This window comes from Dreissena polymorpha, chromosome 10, assembly GCF_020536995.1.
Source record: "Dreissena polymorpha isolate Duluth1 chromosome 10, UMN_Dpol_1.0, whole genome shotgun sequence".
Taxonomy (NCBI): Eukaryota; Metazoa; Mollusca; class Bivalvia; order Myida; family Dreissenidae; genus Dreissena; species Dreissena polymorpha.
The window spans coordinates 39,104,971-39,130,123 of NC_068364.1; the positions used below are offsets into that span (position 1 = coordinate 39,104,971).

At 36.0% G+C, this 25,153-nt stretch overlaps 3 protein-coding genes across 8 annotated transcripts in view; 1 reads left to right on the forward strand and 2 right to left on the reverse strand.

Annotated features, from left to right (window-relative positions):
• Positions 1-25,153, forward strand: part of LOC127847680 (uncharacterized) — a 391,129-nt gene that overhangs the window by 218,986 nt on the left and 146,990 nt on the right. The window lies entirely within an intron of this gene.
• On the reverse strand, positions 6,117-14,341 carry LOC127849057 (uncharacterized). The gene is made up of 8 exons (XM_052381780.1): positions 14,286-14,341; positions 11,888-12,045; positions 11,337-11,519; positions 10,212-10,327; positions 8,916-9,078; positions 8,221-8,357; positions 6,633-6,813; positions 6,117-6,210 (listed from the first exon to the last, which is right to left on the reverse strand). Exons 1-8 carry the CDS (start codon positions 14,339-14,341, stop codon positions 6,176-6,178), a joined length of 1,029 nt encoding a protein of 342 aa, XP_052237740.1. The 3' UTR covers positions 6,117-6,175.
• LOC127847681 (uncharacterized) lies at positions 17,892-23,372 on the reverse strand. Of its 3 annotated transcripts, none has more exons than XM_052379750.1 (5): positions 23,188-23,372; positions 21,137-21,726; positions 20,090-20,177; positions 19,690-19,883; positions 17,892-18,835 (listed from the first exon to the last, which is right to left on the reverse strand). In XM_052379750.1, the coding sequence occupies exons 2-5, from the start codon at positions 21,204-21,206 to the stop codon at positions 18,573-18,575; spliced, it is 615 nt and encodes a 204-aa protein (XP_052235710.1). In that variant the 5' UTR covers positions 21,207-21,726; positions 23,188-23,372; the 3' UTR covers positions 17,892-18,572. The 3 variants fall into 3 exon arrangements, with proteins under 3 accessions (XP_052235710.1, XP_052235708.1, XP_052235709.1); XM_052379748.1 differs by having other exon boundaries at positions 23,067-23,372; XM_052379749.1 differs by having other exon boundaries at positions 23,063-23,372.

The window sequence follows — 25,153 nt, forward strand, 5'->3', positions numbered from 1 at the left end:
AGTTACTGAGTTTGTGCATTTCCATTCATTATATTATCGGCCTTGGCAAACAGCGTAGACCCAGATGAGACGCCGTGCGATGTCTGCTATTTCGTTACGCTGAAGATTTCCATATCCACGGGTGTTTTTGTGTCAAATGTTATGGTTTTTCAATAGATCGTATACTTATCTACAAAACAGCGAATTAGCGTTCACTTTACATCATCTATGTTATTTTGTTAATACTTTCTCGCGTTCTTTTCGAACTTGTATTGACAGCCATTGGTCGACGCCGTCTGCTATTTCCAACGATGAAGATTTCCATATATACTGGCGTTTTTTTTATGTCAAATGCTAGTGTTTTCCAATTGATCGTATACTTATCTACAAAACGGATAAGTAGCGTTCACTTTACATCGTTTGTGATGATGTTATTTTGTAAATACTTTTAAGCGTTCTTTCTGTCGAAGTCGGCCATTTTGACGTGTGTGAAAAAATACCGACATTCCCGCAATTACCAAAATCCCCAGGAATCCCCGAGATCCCACGAAATCCCCATTAATATTGATTATTTATCGAAAAACTGCGTATTTTAATATAGATTGTTGCGAAATACACTGAAATAACTAATGAAACATTGTTTTTATGAAAGTTTGATTTCGGATATTTCGGTAGGGTATCGGTATATCCACATAACGCATTTTGTAAATCCGGTTATGTAAAACTTGCGAAATTTTTTCGTGATTTCATCAAAAACTAGATTTTTCCCAGGTATAACGCCTACGCCAACAGGTAGATCGCATTCTTGTCCATATACATGTCAAATTTCAGCAAAATTAAACGACCCGTTTTCAAGGCGCCCAAATCGCGACTATATGCACCAACTTAATGAAACTTAGCCCCCTTTATCATTCGTTCGATTGAACGTCATCAATGATGACGTCCAATACATCACTCATTCCATACTAGACTTGCGACACCTTAAGGGTTTCGCGGGATGGAATGAGTGGAGAGATGAAATCAAATTGAAAATCGATTATTTCTAAAAAAAAATGGTACGAAAAAATATGCGGGTAGGAAAAAAAACATATTTGGGTACGAAAACAAATTTGAGTACGATAAAAAGGGTACAAACAAAATAAGGGAACGAAAAAACTATTTTGGTACGAAAAAAATGGGTACAAATAAAAAATAAGGTACGAAAAAATTTGTGTACGAAAAAAAAATGAGTACGAACAAATGGGTACGAAGAAATTTGGGTACGAACAAATTTGTGTACGAAAAAATTGGGTACAAAAAAATGTGGGTACGAAAAAAAAAATTGGTTATGAAAAAAAATTAGGGTACGAAAAACTATTTGGGTACGAAAAAAAAGGTTCAAATAAAAATTTGGGTACAAAAAAAATTGGGAACAAAACGAATTTGGGTACGAAAAAAATTTGAGTACGAACAAATGGGTTCAAAGAAATTTGGGTTCGAACAAATTTGTGTAAAAAAAAAATTGGGTACGAAAAAAAATTTGGTTATGAAAACCTATAGGGAACGAAAAAATTAGGGTACAAAAAACTATTTGGGTACGAAAAAAAGGGTACATATATAAATTTGGGTACAAAAAAAATTGGGTACGAAACAAATTTGTGCACCGACGGACAGACGAAGCGGCGACTATATGCTCCCCCTAAAAAATTTGGGGGGGAGCATAATAAACAAGTTATGGCAATTTAAAGGTGGTACGCAAACTTAATAATAGATTTATCAATTATATGCTTATTCTAAGTGAAAACAAGGGACAAAATTGTCACAAAACCAGGTTTTCATTGTGAAAAAAAAAATCTGATAAAGGGAGAAAACTCAAACTGAACTTTTGAAATGACCAAAAAAAATTAACCCCCTTTGAAAGTTTTTTTTTTTTTTAAATCTATTTTTAGTCGTGGCGGCCTTGACATTGGAGATATTGACGTGATTCTTTCGTGGGACACACCGTCCCATGATGGTGAACAAATGTGCCAAATGATTTTAAAATCTCACAATGAATGACATAGTTATGGCCAGGACAAGCTCATTTATGGCCATTTTTGAACTTTGAACTCAAAGTGTGACCTTGACCTTGGAGATATCGACGTAATTATTTCGCGCGACACACCCTCCAATGATGGTGAACAAATGTGCCAAATGATTTTTAAATCTGACGATGAACGACATAGTTATGGCTCGGACAAGCTCATTTATGGCCATTTTTGACCTTTGAACTCAAAGTGTGACCTTGACCTTGGAGATATCGACGTAATTATTTCGCGCGACACACCGTCCAATGATGGTGAACAAATGTGCCAAATGATTTTAAAATCTGACAATGAACGACATAGTTATGGCCCGGACATGCTTATTCCGCCAGCCCGCCAGCCAGCCCGCCCGCATTCGCCAATCTAATAACCAGTTTTTTCCTTCGGAAAACCTGGTTAAAAAGGCCATAATTGTTACAAAATGCTTGATACAGTTATCTGCTCTTGTTTATACATTGGGGTCATGTTGGTTAATAAGCAAAATACATGGTGTATGAACGCAATATGTCAAGGGACATAAAAAATATTTGAGGTCATATGCAAACTTTAACATAGATTTATCAATAATATGCATATTATTCTAAGTGAAAAAGGGCCTAATTCTGTTAAAATGCTTGATACAGTAAATGAGTTGTCTGCTCTTGTTTATAGATTGGGTTTATGTCGGTAATGAAGTATGCAAAATATAAAAGCAATATGTCAATGGACATAGGAAATATATTTGAGGTGGTACGCAAACATTCCAATGCGCAAGCCGACGCCGGGTTGAGTAGGATAGCTCGACTATATATATTTCATATATAACAGTCAAGCTAAAATGTAAATATACCATAAACAACAGGCTAACCTCAATCACAACTTTAATGCAATGCTTATAACAATAGAGATACAATGATATGCCAGGGATTGAAACTAACTGTTTACTATTGTGGGCAACCATCTTTAGTATTTTGGTTGCCCAGATAAAGAATAACGAGCCCAGAAATATGAACATGTGAATATTATACATTCTTTTAATAAAATAATAGATAATTAAAAACATTTGCTGACAACACATGTTCAATGCATGATGTTTTATTATGAGCCTGAATTGAATCATGTCCTATTCCTAAATAATGAATGTTATTTAACTAGTATTGATCCATGGTGATCAATTGTTTTTCAATTTTTATTGCAGTGAATTGTTTTAAGCTTTAAAAAAAGAAGTTTACCAACTTTTGAAATTGAGTTGCCCAGGCCAAAATCTACTTGCCCCGGGTTCACGGTAAACCAATTATTTCCATCCCTGTATGCTCTTCATTTTCTGTTCTTCCATCGCATTCTCAAAATTAAACTTAAAGCCGATATTTTTTAATAACATTAGTATGAATTACTAACCATTATCACCCAAAAAACAATTTTACAAAGCTGTAATCCCGTCGTAGAGATTTAGTTTACTATTATCAGTGTTCTCTTTAAATACCGGCTGCTAGCGATCTTGCCGGTTACATTAACTCTTGATGCCGGCTACTTTTCCCAAATATATCAAGTAAATGTCACAAATGCTTTGGTTTTACTGCATAGTTGCCGGCCATATAACTGGCTACTCAAATTTTTTCTGGAAAACACTGAACTATGCATGACAAACACAAAAAAATTAAATACATCTTAGATTCATTGTAAAAAATAAATTGACACTTCCAGCTTGTCGTCACTAAAATCCAAAGATTCAAATAATTTTCCACGAGATATGTCAACAATTGCGTAATCAAATGAATGAAAAATAAAAGTAAAGAAAGCCGGATTTTACATAAATTTCAGGTTGAAACACAACAAGGTAAAGGTAGTCGGTGAGATATAATAATAATACAGTTAGTAAGGCTCGTACCCTGGGAACGGTAAATATACTAAAACATACCCGGGAATTTAAACACTAAATCGGTTGTTGTCGGCTATTTTGTAAAAATTAATTATGTTTACATTTATGTCAATTTTCTGTTAAATGGCATTTATACAATGTATTATCAAAACTCATTTTTACAATCATTAATGTGATTCAATTTAAAATCTTAAATTGTTTAAAGTCGCATCATTGTATGACGTTGTCAAGTATATTTTCCGCGATGTCGCACGTTCACTTTTTACCATCATAGATTTTGTTAAAGAAACATTTTTTGGTTTGCGAGGTCCGTTAAATGGGGAACACCATATTTGGTATTTATATTATGTTTTAACAAATAATTCATGCTGTGTAATAAATATTGTATAAGATATTTCGATATTTATTGAAAATGTTTCAAATTGTTATTTATGAAACCTTTTATTCTAATGAGTGTATGCTATCATATTATACTTCGAATAGCAGATCTGTTGTACTATAATCGTATTATTCATTCTTTATTGTTAATTTCATTTATTGTAGAGAATCGTCAATGTTACATCTAGTCGCCAATCCTTGTCGTTAGTGTTAGTTTTCAATGCTTGTTATCATTGCCGTCAATGTTAGTCGTCAATCCTTATCGTCATTATACATGAAGGAAATAAAAGCAGAAACAGAGACGTATTCTTGATTACTTGATTATTCCTACGGCGTCCTCTCAACACTCATACTAAAAAGCATGTTGATGCAGATTTTTTTTAAAGAGAAGTTTCTTTAAGGTAAACAATATTGTTTTACTTTAATCGCTAGCATGTTTAACGACATCGGATTTTTGGCAGATATACAACTCGGATACAATCTAATATTTGCGGGTATGTTTAAGTTTCTTTACCGTACCCGGGCTACATGTAAGTAAAGTTAAGAGTACCCGGGGTACATGTACCGGTAAGTAGTACCCGAGCCGAGAATGTCAATTGAAGGTGTTAGAGATGCATTGAACCATAAGATTAAAAAGGGTAATTAACCACGGGCTTATTAAAATTAAAACGATGACATTACATTGTACCAGCTGTTTATTGTTGTATACTGTAAGCTTGAAATATTTTAAATAATGTAAACAACTTACCTTGTATAAAGTTGGCACATTGTTGTCAGGTGTAGAAACTATTATACTTATTTCTGTTAAGTTGCACTGGCTGAACCAAAAGAATTATGTAGTCGTTTCTAAATAATCACGAAACAATCTACTAATGCATATATGCTTGCCAGTTGCTGAGTTTGTGCATTTCCATTCATTATACTATCGGCCTTGGCAAACAGCGTAGACTCAGATTAGACGCCGCATGATGTCTGCTATTTGGTACGCAGAAGATTTGCATATCCACGGGTGTTTTATGTCAAATGTTATGGTTTTTCAATAGATCGTATACTTATCTACAAAACAGCGAATTAGCGTTCACTTGACATCATTTTTAATTATGTTATTTTGTGAATACTTTCTCGCGATCTTTTCGCCTTTGGTCGACGCCGTCTGCTATTTCAAACGATGAAGATTTCCATATCCACTGGCGTTTTTTTATGTCAAATGTTAGTGTTTTCCAATGGATCGTATACTTATCTACAAAACAGATAAGTAGCGTTCACTTTACATCGTTTGAGATGATGTTTTTTGTAAATACTTTCTAAGCGTTCATTCTGACGAAGTCGACCATTTTGACGGGTGTGAAGAAATACCGAATTTCCCGTAATTACCAAAATCCCCAGAAATCCACGAGATCCCACGAAATCCCCATTAATATTGATTGTGTATTGAAAAACTGCGTATTTTAATATAGATCGTTGCGAAATACACTGAAATCACTAATGAAACATTGTTTTATCAAAGTTTGATTTCGGGGATTTCGGTAGGACTTCGGTATATCCACATACCGCATTTTGTAATTCCGGTTATGTAAAACTTGCGAAACTTTTTCGTGATTTAATCAAAAACTATATTTTTCCCAGGTATAACGCCTACGCCAACAGGTAGATCGCATTCTTGTCCATATACATGTCAAATTTCAGCAAACGTGCTAGGCCAGTTTTCAAGAAACCCAAATCGCGACGATTCTCGCCAGCTTAACGAAAGTTAGCCCCCTTTATCATTCGTTCGAATGAACGTCATCAATGATGACGTCCAATACATCACTCATTCCATATTGATGGTCCTTGATGACGTCACAGTGTTGATAGCATCAGTGCACGTGACGGTGATCGTTTAACTCGTAGCAGAGTCTTAATCAAGCAGGGCAATCGTCTTGACGTCGAACCCTTTAAAAAAAGCACCTAATTAACCATGATGGCTTAGCAAAAGGTGTCACCGATATTTAAACCATTTTAGCATCTCTTTGACACTCGCATTAACAAAAATTCATCCACCTTCTCCTCATCATCATCAACATCCACCCCCTCCTCCTCCTCCTCCTCCTCCTCCTCCTCCTCCTACTCATCATCATCATCATCATCACTATAACATCATCATCATAAGCAGCAGCTGCAGCAGTATACTGATAATTATATTCCTACTCCTCATCAACAAAACCACTATAACAATCATCATGACCATATTAATGGATTCACCACTATCACAATCATCATCATCATTAAAATAACGTCACTAAACTTACGTATTACCGTCACCAAACTAACGTAACGACGTCTGCACATTAACGTAATGACGTCACCAAACTTACGTTGAGCTCCGGTAGCGGTATCCACCTTGGTGATGCCAAACTTTGCACTCTCCGGCGCGTTGATGGAACAGGAAATAGCGTCATCCTGGTCGGTAACGGTGAACTGATGTACGGAAGTGCCCACTGGCGATAGGTCATCCAGCGGACCGGAAGTACCGGCAAAATTGGTTAGAACGGGGGCCTTTAATGAAGATTTACTCTTTTTTTTTCAATTTGAAAGTAAAGCATATGCCATATCTTAAGAATTATTTTTTTATATAGAGAGGTAAAAAACAACTTGTGTAATGTATCCCATGATGTAGGCTAGAATATCTAAGTCTACGCCCTTACAAACGGAATATATAGCTTATATCTATGTCCATAGTGTTTTCGCTCAGTTATATCCATTATTATTTTATTTTTGGAATCACTGTCACAACTTTAGAAAATCGTCAAATATATAAAAAGTTAGTTTTTTTAATGTTGTCCAAGCAATATCAGGCCATATTTATTAAAACAAACGCTTTTCTTCATTATACCGTTTGCTTCACATCGGGAACTAGAATACACAACTTCTATGTCTAGAATCGAACGTCTCCTGTACCGCAATCCTCACGCCCCCACCCCCCACCCCCCCGCCCCGCCCTCCCCTTTCGCCCGCCACGCTTTGGCGATCCACAAATGTGAATTATTTCATATATCTGTCATTGCATTGACCAAATGCAACCGTCCATAGCTTAGGGATGTATTGGACGCTGCTTTCCGGACACATCAACGGACCGACAGACCGAGCTACTCCGAAACACTGCGTTCATGCGGTCTTCCGATTGCGGTGCTCATGTAGGAGAGAATACCGGTGAATTCGATAAAGAAATGAGCCGCGCTGGGGTAAAACGGGGCTGAATGCATGTGCGTTAAGTGTCGCACCAGATTTATCTGTCTAGTCTGCAGAGGCTGATCAGGGACGATACTTTCCGCTTTAACAGGATTTGTTGATAAAAAAGAGAATTTCTTTAAAGCCTCTATAACGTTCAAAATCAAAGACAAATTCATAAAGTATTTCGTAAAATAAAGTTAACACCTAAGCAATCAGTGTTCCTTATAGCAATAGCCACAATTTCAACGCTAGATGTCATATGATAACATATATTTTTGCAGATTAAAAAATGCTCGTTTTTATTTGTTTGTGACACAATTAATTCCATTTTAATTTCCCGCAAATATATCTATTCATACGAAACACGAACACTAAAATGGTACCATGTTAGTGTTAATGTGTCGTATGAATACATATCGTTGCAGGAAACTAAAATGGAATTAAATATGCAAAACATTAATAAAAACGAGCTTTTTGTGTCTACAAACATCTTTTTTTACCAGACCACATCTGGCGTTGAAATTTCGGCAATTGCCATTAGGAACACTGATTTTTAATTGTTCAACTTTATTTTACGAAATATTGTACGAAATTTTCGTTGATTTTGAGTAGTAATGGGGCTTTAAAAGTAAAATGCCGTACAAGCGGACTGCAGAGGCTAATCTCAGACGACACTGTACGCACTTGCATTAAGCCCCGTTTTCCCAGAGCGCCGCTTAAATGTACACGTACCGCGTCCGAAATGTCCACCTTGTAACTGCTGGTGATTTGGTCCGTCCCGTCACTGCACGTGATCGTCATGGATTCTACAGCGGTGGCGTCATGATTCAGCGTACTCGCTGACCCCGCCTTCAGCCAAAGTTCGTAGGCTGCAGATAAAACAAATTGCAAACTTTAACTAGTTGACAATAATACTGCAAGAACTATAAATATAAATTATTGAATAAAATCAGAGTAATGTAATAAAAACGAAAATTATATGAAAATTATATATAAATATAATAAGAAATAACACATATTTAACAAAAAAATGAAGAAAATATAAATAATTCACTTAACATATTCAAATAAGTGCAAAAGTACATTTTTTAAAAATAAGTTCAAAAAATGAAAACAGTGAAAACAGTGAAAACATAGTCAGCCGTTTAAAGAAAATAAAAATAAAACTCACTATATGTATCAGTATGAACTATCCAAAGAGTTTGTTTATTGTTGGTCAGATGACTCGTTTAGAGAAAATAGAGCGTAATTCTTGTTCATTAAAAATAACCACATAGCAGCCTGTGCAGTCCGCACAGGCTCATTAGGGACGACACTTTCCGCCTTAATGGAAAGTTTCGTTTATAAGCATTTCCGAAACGAAACTCCAGTGCAGGCGGGGCGTACTTTTTTAAAGTTTTTTTCTTAGATTTGTAAATAATACGAACCTGATCCAACCGTTTTGATTTCAAACTTGGTGTTATCGACTGTGCACGTAATTGGGTTCGTGTCCGTGATGTCAAATGCATAGAGAGACCTAGCCGTTGTCGTGGCGTCACTGATCGGGGTCGGGTGAACGGTCAGAAGAGAAACCGGAACAAACACCGGGGCCTAGAGAGTAGAGGTCAATTAATTCAGAAAAATTCACTCATTAAGTAGTTGCATTACATAAACTCAACCAGAAACGAAAAACGTTTTATATAATTTTTGAATCACTTTATTTATAGACTTCTTAAACCGCTAACAAAATGCTAAGTAGAAGATGTCTGATACTTAAACATCTTAAGAGCAATTTATTAAATAAATACATTTATATGAGTATTGTCAAGTTGTTTAAGTAAATAATCGTTCACATTTGCCAAAATACTATAATTAGGTATACTTGTACTTATAATATGAAATCTTCAAATTGTATTAGATTTTGAATGTTTGGCTTTCAATTAAATCTAAAATATGTGATATATGTTTTCCTGTAGTTTATAGAGAAAAATATGCAATATTATTACTTATTTCGAACAGAAAAAAACTATTAATGAGACAAAAAGTGAATTCTTTCATTATCTTTTACGATCAAATGACGGATGTATTATTCCCGCGAAGGTCTTAAGTTTAAACCTCTTAAAATGTTAATAAACTGTTAAAAAGAATTAAATAACAAGACAATAATTGTGTACATCCGCTTGTAATGACATAGAAAATAAATATATTCACTCATTCATGAACATATTTTTTAATTAAATGGGAATAGGGATTTTTCTGAAATAATCACGTAATGACCTAAAAACGATGTCATTTTACAGTAAAAAGTGAACATGAGCGAAAGTTTTCACTTTCATCAAAACAGTAGATTATCATATTTAAATCTCTGAGAATTTTTTCGATGCATTATCCATTAAAAAGCATTAATAATATTAAGCAATAATTGAATTAATATTTCATATATGGTTCACTGATATTCCCCAATAAATAAAAAGAAAAAATAAGGTAAGCTCACACAATGTTTTACTCTGATAGATCTGGCATGCACCGAATTTAGCACTACTTTTAGAGCAAAATTAGCCTGGACAAAATACCCACATAAGACTAGCTTATTATCGTCGACCAGGATTATAACTGAAATTAATCTTAATTCACAAGTCAACTTGTTTCTACGTCAGCTTTCTTTAACGACACACTGTTCTTTACGTCACGTTGTGTATGACGTCACGCGATTTCTGACGGGTCACTGATGACGTAACACTTACTGTATTCGTAACGGTGACTGTAATTGTTCCGGTGGAAGTGTCGCCGCAGCGGTCGGTGGCAGTGATAGTCAGTGAATAACTTCCGGCACTCAAGGAGGCGCCGCTGCGAATATCATCTGAAAATTTGAATTGATATATATTGTTAAAGAATAAGGTATGGAGATAACCAGGGTTTTTTCACTAGATGTCGTCTAGATTTTTTTTATTTATTTGAAAAGCCGTACCTATACATGTACTATGAAAACTAAGTACTGGAGGACAACGGCATACAACTATGTACATAAAGTAGTTGCTAAGCCTGAAGAAGTTAAATACTGTTGAACAAGTTAAGTCATTGTAATGTTCACGTGCTGTCACTGTAAGTAACAAATGCCCCCAAAGAATTATTTTGACCCAAACGTGTGATATTGACCTTTTCTTTCTTGTCCTTTGAGATAGCAGCCAAGTTTTTGAATGCCATAATATAAAGTTCATCAGTGGTTGGCAAAATTATGGATTATAATGCATTGTTGTTGTTGTGTTTTTTTTCCAATCAAAATCAAGTCTGGTAATCGGCCCCATTCCCAATGGAAAAAGGTATATTTTTTTCGAAATAGGAGCTAAAAATTCCCAATAGAAGGTTTGCAAAAAGAATTGATCTCAATATTTTGTCCATTTCTCATCCATATGAGCTCAACCTTAGTATATATAATACTGAAATCACTTATGTTCTCAATTTTGAAGCATCTTTTAGCAAAACAATTACAACACTGATTCCCCAATTTAGGCAAAATGACGCAAATTTTCCCCATCCAAAGGGACACGGCCTCATTCCCAAAATGGTAAAGAAAAACACACACTGTCGGTCAACTCTTGAAATCAAGAAAATTCATGTCCCACGTTCTCAAGAAAATTCATGTCCAACGATATCAAGAAAATGCATGTCCCACGAAATCAAGAAAAATCACGCCCCAAGAAATCAAGAAAAGTCATGTCCCACGAAATCAATAAAATTCATGTCCCACGAAATTAAGAAAATTCATGTCCCACGAATAATAATGAGTTTACAATATTCGAAGACCGGCTCATATCTATCATAGGCTGATCATATATTTCCTTGCTGAAAATAATCGTTTCAAGACGTACATCCCGTGGCAGTCTTAACCACCGAGAAAAGGGAACTTCCGGCAGTCTTCATGACGCTGAAACCGGAAGTAACCGCCACGAGATCGGTTGTGTCCGCATCCGTGACGTCAATGGTAAATATCGGCTGTGACGTCTTAGTGTCGCTGATTGTGACGCTATCGTCCACGATTACTGGATCCTCATCTGAATACGCATAATGAAATAAATGCGAGCTCATAACATAACTATTAACTGATAATACAAATTATTTTCGGTTTTGTTTTTGTTTCATTGGTTTCTTCTTTGTATGTTTTTTCTTCTTTAAGACATACTCAGACTCGCAGCAATCGTATTGATTATATCGATAACGTCAATCACATCAAATCATATGAATCACTCAATCACACCAAACATAACAACCACATAAATCACATCAATGGCCAAAAGAACTTTAAAAAAGGACAAAGTGAGCGACGACAAAACCAAATGTTGATAGACGTACCCTTTTTTCAAACGATGTAAATATGTGAGAATCCCGTCGCTGGCAATATACATAGACAACCGCTACTTACTGGCAGTCACAACCGCTCCGGCGGCGTAGGTATTGGCAGTATCCGGCGTCATCGCCCAGGGAACTTCCGTCCCAACGACCGGGGCCGCCAGCACCTGGTTCTGGGTGCTCGAACCCGCTGCGACGCTGGAAGGAATGAGCTCTGCACCGGATGTGTACCTGCGTTACAAAAACAAATAGGGGAATTCCACTAAGACCCGATTACCCACGATTTGTCCCGATTTCCAATATTTTGAGGTCGGGGACATTCTTAGCTCAATCGGCGAAGGTCCAAACTCATTCGTTGTTAGTCGCGGGCCGATCGTAAGTGATTCCTTCAACTCGTGAGGTCCGGAAAAATCGTGGCCAGATTTTAAACGTGTTTAAAATTTGACCAAGACAGAATTTAATCGCAGTTGACTCGTAACAGCGTCGTAGTGCGTTCTTGGGCGTCGTGATAGAATCGTAGGAAATTCGTGACTCAATCGGGAAATCGGTGATCACGTGATCTGTCTACGAATCAGTTACGACTTTGTCAAGACTCTCAAGAGTTCACCCCGAGTGATTTGCGAGCCCGCTAAGATTCTCGCGATTTAGTTACGAAACAGTTACGATTTTGTGAAGAATGATTAAGAATTATTATTTTTCTATCATGTTTTTTTGTCGAATAACCCACAGTAAGGAGTATAGATGCGTAGGAATTAAATCACGAATGCGGAGCCCGAGTGCTTTGATAACACGAATCTATACTCCTTACTGTCGGTTATTCGACAACAAGCCATCATATAAAAATATTATTTATATTCTAACACGATTCGGATTGATTTGGTTCAAGCTTTTGGACGTGAAGTATATTTTTCAATACTCTGCCCTTCTTAGTACAAAGTTCACTTTTTAGTGACGTCATTGAATTGTACAAACATATGACGTCGTTTTCATTCATAAATATTTTGCAAATTACATCACTTTCACTGAGAACAACACTAATAGAAACTAAATGAACACACGTGTATTAATTCTTATGAAAAGCTGACATGCTATAAATGTTTTCTTAATTACGTTTCTTAAAAAAAACATTCTTTGCTGGCGTGGTCAAGCCACTTATCACTAAATATACAATTTGTTGTTTCATTACATTTATATACATGCTACATTTATTGCATTTCTTTTATAGCGGGATTTAGCACGTGCATTTTACTGCAATGTTTTCTTTATTTATTCGGAACTATTTTCGAAACATAAAGCTCCGCCCACAATTTATTGCAGAATAACCCACACTTGATTTCCTTCTATGTCTATAGAAAACAAGTCGCGTGCGGTGTTAGAATCAATATCAGTAGATATTGGCGCCTAATTAATGGGTGCGTTCGGTGAGGTCCTAGCTTAGTCGTGACCGATCTGCATCGTTAGTAGTACAGTCGCAGAAGATTCTTACACATCGTAGTGAAGTCGCGACCCTATTTGCAAGACTTCAACCGAACCCCACGATTCGTCGTAACTCAATCGTACCAGTGTCGTAACTGAATCGTAGACTGTCACGAGTCTTCCCGATTCAATAAATGTGATAAATCGTAGCGAATCTTGGGCTTGTTTTCGTGGTGGAATAGGGCCAAAAGACAGTCAACTGGTAACACTATTCACTTTTTACCGCGATAGCAGCACTAACATTCGCGGAAGGGCAGACCATCGGATACAATGTTTTCTATGAACCGGAAGTGTATGAAGTGAATAGTGTTCATTTATTCACACACATATGAACTGTTTTATATATCGTATATAAATATAACAATCTTAAATCAAAAACGGCCATGAACATGGAGTGATGTCACACATACCACCCTATGACGTCATCGATTTCAACCTCTACTGTACCCGTCGACAAAGGAATGTTTAGTCCGACGGCGGCTGAAAATAAGCGAATTTGTACATTTAAAATACAAAATAAAGAACGACAAACTATAAAGTAAATCATGTGGAAGTTCTTTATTTATTTTTATGTTATTGCTGAGAATTTGTTCATTTTAAATACATTATTAGGACCGGAAAATTATAAAGAAAATCTTGTGAACGTTCTTCGTTCTATTCTGACAAACACTTGATCTGAAATATACATGTCTGATGTTCAATATTTTGCTGTGCCGTTTATGTTATCAGAATATCGGTGACTAAAATTGTGGCAACTGATTGTTTTAATTTATAACGAACATTTGTTAGGCGTAGGTGTATAACAGTGTACTTGTTCTATTTGTGAAAAAAATCAAAGTAAAACAAAATAATCGAAACGCCGAATGTCATTATTCCCTCTTTAATTTCAGTGTAAAGATATGCGGAATTTTTATATAACCTTCCGAGAATTAGCTTGTACTTTTGTGTGGAACTTGTTAAATAAAATCAAGTTAAGTTTGTCTGCTCTCCGTTACCTGTAAATGTTTGTTGCGCAATAAGTTCGTAACTTGATGTCGATGTCGGCCGCCATAGATGCATCGTGACGTCCCAAATTGACGTCACAAAGAATTTCCAGTTGTTGAGCGTTCCGCAGCAAGGCGACTTGGAAGACCCAATAAAAATGTCAGCCCTAAAAGTGGAAAGAGTTCAGATAAAAAATTATGTGTTAATTTACGTGTTTGTTATCAATAATCGTTTACGTGTTTGTCATCAATGACCGTTTACGTGTTTGGCATCAATGACCGTTTACGTGTATGTTATCAATTACATTGAGTTCACTTTGCATATATAACAATAACGATAAAACGGAGGAAAATATGTCTAAAACGACCTACCGATACCAGTTCCGGTATTGGCAATGTGCGCTCCGGGGTTATATGTCCCGATGTCGCCACATCCTTCTGTGAATGAGAAAACTTAGTGCTTTTAAACCTCGCAGCGCTTTGATAAACAAATAATAAAAGTTGTATCAATAGTTGTTGGAGTACAGAAGTAGTCACTTACAGAAGATCATCATCATCATCATCATCATCATCATCATCATCATCATCATCATCATAATCATCATCATCATCATCATCATCATCATCATCATCATCATCATCATCATCATCATCATCATCATCATCATCATCATCATCATCATCATCATCATCATCATCACAGTTATTTGTTTTTAAATTCAAATAAAAACAAAGTACATTGAATACAAGCTATTCCTAATTAAAGAAGCAGTAGTAGTAGTAGTAGTAGTTGTTGTTTTTGATATTTCATGTAAAAGTAGTTCTTTTTGTTGCTGTTGTTGTTGTTCTAAAAGAAAATTTGTTTGCTGATGATGTCGTCGGTGTTTGTCAAGATGATGGAAGTGGTACCGATACAGTTACTATATTAATGTCATTATTAAGGTGGTGTTGTTGATGATAATGATGAAATTTGACGTCACAATATCAATTTATACTTATTACATGCACATAAAATTGTCGTCAGAATGAAAACACTACCGAAAAACCTTCTTCTTTCCAAAACCTGCATGTTTAGGTTCTTTGAACTTGTTTACAAATCCTTTAAGTCCCTCCCCCCTTATAATATTTGTTCCCTTAAAGTCTTATTACTCTATCGAATGTTCCTTTGCTCGTGAAATAATTCCATTTGATGGATACGTTGTTTATCAATTGATAAAAGTTATGTAATTAAAAGTCCTGTATCTTTCTTGGTATAAAGCTCGTTTACTTCTCTACTATATTGCAACGCATGTAGAAAATCAGTTTATAACATTAGACGTCGATGACTTAAAACATTAGACGTAGATGATTTAAAAAAATAAACGTAGATGCGTATTTGCGAATAAAATGTAACTGTTTAATAATACGTTATTTAATGTTGAACGTCAAAATTATTACAACTTATACAGCGGTGCATTTTAATCATATTAGAATTTAATTAAAATCAATCAATAAGAAAAGCCCACATCACTCTATCATCCATAAACTTGTTAATTTCTCCTTGTTTACGTTTGACGCACGTCTTTAAACCTTTCATTTAAAAATCGCTCATATTTCATAGAATAAAACCTGATTCATTTTCAAATAGATGCTGTATACAAGGGGAGGCGGAAAACTACAAGCAATGTGGAGCCTTCTTACACTCAAAGTGAAAATCAATAACTGCAATAGAAAGTGTATTAAGGGTTAAACTTATTATGATAATCTCTGATCCATTCAAAAGAAGTAGCATCAATGCATGTTTATAATTGACACGACCAGACATTAAAATCATCGTAAACATTAAACATAAACAACCATTCATCAATGCTGTGAACAGATGGTTTAAATACGTAGACAGTCATAAATTGTGTTTACCTATTTTAATTACTTATGTGATCAATGAAATAAAATAAAATTGAATTAAATTAAATATGTATATATGCTTTATACACTCATACATATGGACTGTGCTCCGTGAAAAAGCGGTTTAATGCATGTGCGTAAAGTGCCGTCCCAGATTAGCCTGTGCTGTTCGCATAGACTTATCATTGACGACACTTTCCGCAAAATTTTGACTTTCTTGAAACGAAAATATCATGAAAGCGAAATGTCGTCCCTGATTAGCCTATGCGGACTGCACAGGCTGTTCTGGGACAACACTTTACGCACATGCATTGATCCCCGTGTTCACAGAGCACGGCTCATCAAACCGAACGTGTCACAGTTTTGTTTGTTTGTTTGTTGTTAGATTTTTCACTGATTTCTCTGTTTTCCACGATATGCATTCACGTCAAGGCGCTCACTTTACCAACTCTCACTTACCTTGGTTTGTTGGTTTAGCAGTTCTAACTGAACATACATTGGCCAGAAGCAACGGCCTTGGCGTTTAAAGATCGCTGTGTCGCAAAGGATATTGTGTCCGCCTAGCGATCGGGAGGTCACGGGTTTGATCCCCACTGTTTTAAACTAATAGCTGCCTTATTTCAATGAGAGGTATGGGGAGGATGGCCGTAGAAAGGTTTGAATAACCAGCCCGCGCAATAGTAATGTGAGCTGAGACCGGACCGAGGAACCGACTCGCGACTCTCATATTTGGTACCAAGCACTCTACAAACTGCGCTAACCCGTCTTAGTAGGGACGAAACTTTCTCCCGGGGGTTGGTTCTCGGGAAATTCTTCCCATACCTCCAAATCAAGTAGGACATCAGTGCAGTTAGAACTGGTAAACCAGCTTACCAAGGGAAATTAGTCGCGTATGTTTTTCTTCCTGTCTGTGTTCGTCCGTCCGTACGATATGTAGCAAGTAGGGTACAATAATCATGTTACAATAATTCAATGTTCGAAGGGCAGGGGGCATAATTTTCGAACACGTTTTAACGAAGCCTGATGCAGAATTGCACATGCGCATTTTTTTCATATAAGGTAAAGTGCATGCATGTATGATTGGTGTACCTTAAATAGTGTAGGAGTTATAATCGGCAATCGGCAAATTGTTTGTCTACGGACACACAGACGGTCAGACAGACAGACAGGAAGACAGACGGACAAGGACAGGAAGTAAAACAGACATAAACACACACGAATATTGCGAATCCAGCATACCCTTATACTTTGTCTTTACTAAATCAATAGTTTTAATTGAATGTATAAGTATCCATTATTAGGCTGCAGCTTTGAATATTTTGAAATAGTTTACACAACTAAAGATAGACTTCAGGTGATCATAACATGCAACGTAGACGCTGTTTCGTGCGATTTGGAATAAAAACAAGAACACGCTTTTGTACCAATTCAGTTTTGTTTATTTTATATAAATATTAGATTGTGTTATTTTAATTTTAAATGTAAATAAAATATGAATTCATCGCAACAACTTTTTGTATTACATATAACATATTCAAACATATTTACATGTTATTTTATGTCACACATATACAAATATTTACATATTCCACATATTAAATTATATATTCAAATATTAACATATTTAGCAACCATTAATAATAATAACAAAGGCACAACTTTGAACATTATGCGATAAAAAGAATAATAAGAGCAGCGTTTTGGGAAAACTGGGTTTAATGCATGTTAACATGCAAATCAGGGACGACAGTCTCCGCTTTTATGGTATTTTTCGTTTAAAGAAAGTCTCTTCTTAGCGAGAATCCAGTTTGGGCGGAACATGTCGTCCCTGATAAGCCTGTGACTTATTAGATCTACCATAATTAACAAGCGTTGAAGCGAACACGTGTAAATATCGCTTGTCATTGATGTATGATATTAAATCGTTACGTATAACACACGAACTGTTTTATCAATACTTGTCATACATTCAAAAATGTGTGAATAGCATAACTTATACATCGATACCGCATTATTCGCATTTGTTCACACCAAAAATGTACGCTTAACAATTAAAACATTCACAGAAGACACACATGATGATTTTGGTACAAAATAAGTCGAATGAACAATATTACATTCAATACGGAAGCACACTGGCTATTTTCTCCCACAAAATCTAAACACATGTGTAATTGTATAAATTCCTCCAGACCTCGACGTCAATAGATAGAACATTCGAATCAACGAAACGTATTTGTAACATCGTCACAACAAACGCATGCGTTTGTTCATTTCGTTGTCACAGACGAACAATTGATGCTTAGTCCATAGGGTATGCGAGCTTTTTCCGGATGCGACATCTGGATGCAAGCGCATTTTTTCGACGATAGCCGGAAACCGCCAAATGTGATCACGAGATTACATGACGCTGCATCAATCCAGGAGGTCACTAGTTCTTTTATTGTCGGGACGTCGCCCGTTCCATACGCCGACCTTACGCGCTTCCGTCATTATAAACTCCTCGACGTCAATGCCGTAAAAAACTTCGATCTTATCGAGGCTCATGCGCGAGGCGCCGTTGCTACGCATGGTCTTCTTTGTTACGGCCGTCCGCGCATGCGCGCTGAGTGCCGCAGCGTCCAGTGGGCCTCCGAGGTAGTCCCGGGTGGCCAGCTCTAGGTTGCATTCCGGGAGAGCTGAAATGAAGACACAAACTCTTTGCTTACAAAATATACGTTATTTTATTAAGTCCCTTTATACACCTTGCGAAATTTTTATTACTAAATTAAGTTTATTTGATCGGTAAGCTATTGCATGTTTCGGTGGGTTGTGTCTCATGAGTTGGTTTGCGACAGTCCCGCTGTCACAATCATACACTAATATATTTATTATATGCATGTACCTTATTATGGCCAAATGCAACGTAACAAGCCATCAATCAAACAAAGTATTAATAACTCGATACAAAAAGGAGAATGTTGTAGAAAAAGCGAAAACACAGTTTTTCGATAGTTCAAACCAATGAATACGGAAAATGATTTATAATCGTCAAACAAACGGGAAACCTGTCTATTTTTTCTATACTTTATTTGCACCAATGTTTGAATGTGATTATATGTTGATAAATAATTTATGCCAACACGTATCTATGGATATGGGCCGTGCTCTGTGAAAAAGGGCTTAAATGCATATGCGTAAAGTGTCGTCTCAAATTAGCCTTTGCAGTCCACACAGGCTAATCAGGGACGACACTTTCCGCTTTTATTACATTTTTTTGTTTTACAAAAGTCTCTTCTTAGCAAAAATCAAGTTTTAACGGAAGTTTCTCCCCTGGTTAGCCTGTGCGGACTGCCCAGGCTAATCTGGGACCCACATGCATAATCCCCATTTTCGCAGAGCGCGGCTCATATATAATTAACACCACAGCGTACCTGTGGATATGTTATTAACACAACTATGTCCTATAGATATGTTGCCAACATGTACCTATAGATATGCAAATAAGGACAACACCTAAATATGTGTATACGTAATTATTTCCAGCACGTACCTCGGATGTGATTCAGCAGATGAAAGGTCGGAATGACAGACTGCGGGTCCAACATGTGCAATTTGACGAACAGTTTGTTCATCGCCATGTTGTATTCCTCCTCTGTCACATGACCGCGGACTATTTTCTGCACCCATCCCATCGTCCAAGAGGGCTCCGTCATGCGCTCAATTATACGCTCCGCCCACTCCGGCCTGAAAGTAGTCCGTCGTTTTTTTTATAAATTCCCACATGGTCGACAAAACGACAAACATTCGAGGCATATTTCTTGCTATTCCAACATATGAAATCCACGAAATTTCGTGTCCATGAAAAAGTTGTAATTTGTTTAACCACGAAATTTCTTGCCAACGAATTTAAATAATTAAACATGATTTAAAAAGACAGAGAACAAGCTTACCCATCATCGTCAATGAAGTCTTGCAAACTGATGTTCGTCCGTGCGTCTCTCACTACGGACGGGTACAGAGCGCAGTACATGGAGAACACTGGAGAAAACAACAATAACACATAACAAGTCCGGTCGGACTTTCGAGGTTTCGACAGTAGTAATATTACGGCGTTCAGCTCACTCTTTTCCTCGATTACCTGGTTTTCCAATGCTAAAATACTTAGTGATGCCAGTAAGGCTCGATTGGCCATTGTCGGCTCGGGTACTACTTACATGTTCCCCGGGTATTCTTAAGTATACTTACATGAACCCCGGGTACGGTAAATATACTAAAAGGTTCCCCGGAAAATTAACGCTAAATAGGTCGTTCAGGGCTATTTTGTTGTACTTAATTATATTCACATTGTTGTCAATTTTCTGTTAAATGGCCTCTTTATAACCGAAACTCATACTCAAAAAGCATGTTGATGCAGTTTTTTTTAAAGAGAAGTTTGTTTAAGATAATTGGTAGCGCGTTTTACGACATCGGATTTCGGGCGGGAATACAACTCGAGTACAGTCTATTATCGACCGGGTACGATTGAGTATATTTACCGTACCCGGTGTATATGTAAGTATACTTATGAGTACCCGGGTTACATGCAAGTAGTACCCGCGCCCACAATGACCAATCTAGCGCCAGTAAGCGATAACTACCCTGCGTGAATCAGAGGCAGGAGCAGAACATAGAAAGGTAATCGACCACAGTACTATTTATTGTGTATATTAAAATTAAATCGGTTTATCGTTCTCCTGTGTTTTTTGCGAATTACACAAGCTATAATATAGAGAACTTAATAAATATCAAATGATCAAATCAGTGCAAAATAAAGTTAAATATTATAGTTATGTTTTACTTTTTAATTAAATTTTTCTTTAGACTCAAAATGAAATTGAGGGTCAACGATATCCGGCCTAAGGTTTGTGAATGACGTCATTTTTAAGTGCTTGGTCACTTCTTATATTTATATGCAGATACTTCTTTGTTAATGACCAATGGCATAAAGCAATATTTACCCAATTTCTTCCAATGTACGCTAGTATACATTTCAGTCAGCACATTTTCCAAGTTATTCTTTTCGATCATACAGTAAAACTTGTACGGATCATCTCCTTTTGAAATGGCCTCGCAAATGACTGCAACCGCCAGGCTGTGAATCGGAAATCCCCGTAAATCTTCGTCGGTTATTCGGGGGATCTTTCGTCACTTCCGGAAAAAATACTTCGTGAACACTTGGGTGTAGTTTTATGCAGTTCAGCAACAGATCACGTGACTCTTGCGTTACTAAATCGACGCCATTTTTAAATGACGTCAATTATTGCAAAACGTCTAAAGTCAATCCATTATGTTTTGGTTAACTTGGTCCGGAAAATAGTTTGAAACCTTTATCTTCATTTCTCTTCTAAATAACTGGACGTTTTACTGTCGTAAAAGAGGACACTCTTTGTACTTCAACATTCAACCTGTTTGTGCTTTTCTCCACTCTGGAGTTACTTGCTTTTGACACTTTTGTAACCTCAGACAATGAAGTTACTCGCAAATAAGTAGTCTTTACTTTCGTATTCTTGAATGTCGTTGCATTATATCTTGAGAAAATTGTAGATGTCTGAAAGATAAGGAACGCTTATAGTAGCATTCCAACAATGTATTTAAAGAATGCGGATAAATATAATTTTATTCAATTTAAGTGAACACAGCAAAATATAGTAATAGAGTAAATTGTCCATGACATTGCGCTTTGAAAACAATTAGTTTACAAAAATATTTAGTTTTATTATATTATCATTGGCAATATAACACTAAATAATTAACAATATATGCTATTAATATACCGTGCTGCCATTTCAAACATGTTGACATTATTTTTAATTTTCAAAGAGGCGTGCCTGACCCATGTGATATAATAAATGTGGGTCATATAGAATCAGTCGACATATGTCGCCTTCGTAGATCATGTGACGACGATATTAAATAACATCTGTCGCAGTTATAGTACAATTGTTATTGGTATATATCCATAGTTGTGGTGAAGCTATATGCATCATATTGTTAATTCGTTATTGTTTCTCATATTGCACTCGTAGTTCCGACATTCGTGCCGGAGGGTCTTATCATCAAATGCGTTAAGATAGCAGATATGCCCTTCTTCAAAGGGTGAACGTTGTTTGATATTGTCCGCAACATATAAAACCATTCTAAGAATTTGTGGAATGTGTCTAATTATAAATAGTTTTATTGCATTGTTGAGTGCCGGCATGGGAATATCTGACATAGCTGTTCATTCATTAAAGGAAACTTTTCACAGATTGTGGCATGATTTTATGGTTGCCATTAAATGCTGCTTTTCTTAATTAATAGCTTAAGTACACACAAGAATAAAATTAAAGAAAGAACAAAGGTAACCCACAACTGGGCTCAAACCATTGACCCTTGGTGTAAAAGTCTAGCGCTTTAACCACTCGGCCATCCTTCCTAACATAGTCTTTGACGTAGTAAATACTACATACTAGTATAAGCAATCCTTGTTATATCACAATATCTAACGATATCAACAGAACTCTCCAAATTATTCAATCGTTTCGCATTTGTAACGCTTTGATAATTTTCAGTTTTTTTTTCATCGTCAAGAGATGCATATAAAGGATTTTTCAGATCACGGTAAATGTCAGTATTACTGTTTCCTCGCAAATATTATGACTACAACAAAAAAATGCAAATCTTATACATACTTTTTTAGTTTGTCGATTTACCAAAACGTGAAAAGGTCAATTTACAATAAATACATGCTCAATTTTTCAGACAGGAGATTAATGCATCTTTTTTTATTTAATTACTTTCATGCATTACTTCATTGTTTGTTTCAAATAGATAAACGTATAGTTTTTTTTATTTATGTATTTAATTTATAATTCATTAATCGCTTAATATTTTAAGAAAAGTACCTACGATCGCATAAATCCGAACTGTTTTTATTCCGCCCACAGCATTCAATTCTCAATATTGACCAAAGGTATCTATATATTGATTTTAAAATCCAAATTTCAACTATAAAAATCGCAATACATACACGACAGCCATGATTTTGACTGCCTTTAAGTATTTCATCGAGGTTAAATTTCAATATCACGCCATACATATCGTACTTATTCTATTCATATCTTAATTGGTATTTCCATCGTTATTCTATCACGATTGTCCACATTGAAGAACATTTTCCTGTTTATACCGAGCAAGTCCACCTTTCGTATGATAACAAACGCCTATTGAGCAAAAAGAGAGCGTGAAAATTTGAAACACACGCCCGGTTGAATGGAATCTAAATCTTAAAAGTCAGTTTTAAGTGATCACCGAAATTGGAACAAACTGTCCCATTATTATATTGTGTTGCACTACGCCACACTTATGTTATACGTGTACTGTAAACTCGTTTATATTGGTAGGCGTGAAATTTAGCATTTTTCATGGACATGTAAAATCGTTTATTTTTGTTATGTGTGCTGTTTGTTCGGAGAAAAAAAAAATAAGGGAATCGCGTCGTTCATTTCCTATTTATTTTTAATAAATGCGTGGATGATCGGTCAACCCTCGGAACCAACGAAAATTAATACTTTACGAATACTAATGATTTAACGATATTTCATTGTTTTCTGAAAAGTGCAAAATGGCGACAGCATCAAAGTTGTGTGACTAATGCGTGACATTTCGATGTAACTACTATGACAGGACCTGCCTAACGGAATAGGCGTAATTACGGAGCTGAAACATGCAGGCTGTGTTCTCATAGTAGGTCAATTTACATAAGAAAGAACTATGTACAGAAAAATAGTATATACGTATATACTCGTGCTAGGACCATTGCATTAACCAGCTCAAACAGGAAAGATAGTGTACGATCTATATACACACAGTATATTATCAAACAGTAAATATATTGCACTCTCTGTGAAAACTGGGTTAATGCAATTGCGTTAAGTTAGCCGCACATGCTAATCAGGGGCGACACATTCCGTCTTAACTGAATTTTCTCTTACAAGACACTTCCTTTACAAGAAAATTACTGTAAATGCATGAAGTGTCGTTCTGGATTAGCCCTGTGAAAGTCCTACCTGGTCAATATTGGACGCGATTTCCACATATGCATTAAGGCCCCGTTTTCCCCAATGCGGGTTTGTAGGTTAGATTTATACTCGCTGTTATGGTATCAGACAGTACATATATAATTAGTTGCCTCAAACTAAAACATGCGCAAGTGACATACGAACCAAATAGTCGAAAGTAACTACTAATAAACATAATAATAATAATTATTATTATTACAATATTTAATTAAAATAATTATTTTTATCATTACAATATATATTATTATTATTTTATCATAATTATATCATCATCATCATATCATCATCATCATCATCATCATATCATCATCATCATCATCATCATCATCAGTCATCATCATCATCATCATCATCATCATCATCATCGTCAACAGTCAGCAGCAGCATCATCAACATCATCATCATCATCATCATCATCATCATATCATAATCATCATCGTCGTCATCGTAGTCATCAGTCATCATCATAAGATCATCATCATCATCATAGTTATTAATTTTTTATGTTATTAACAGAAACAATCTTACCTCACAATACGAAATCCAAAATCTGTTACAGCATGGGCCAAAATGCAAAACATAAATCGGGAAGTTGCGTATGAAATAAATGAAACAGCTGGTTTCAGTATCGCTTCACTTGTAAAATAATCACGTATTTATCAGTGCATCAACTGTTCTGTAACTGTATCGCGTCGAAATGGTATTATTTGTTAAATATGATAGTTGTCAGAATTTTAAGTTAAAATACTTGTATGCATCTCGGAAAACAAAATTTTCTCAGCACCGAACTCTCAAGCATGTTAGGGACCAAGAGATTTTTGAGAAAATCATAGACGTGACTCGATGTTTCACAGTTTAATTCAGACAGTGCAAACTTCTATTATCCAATCGATTGTTTGAATTTTGATTTCTTTT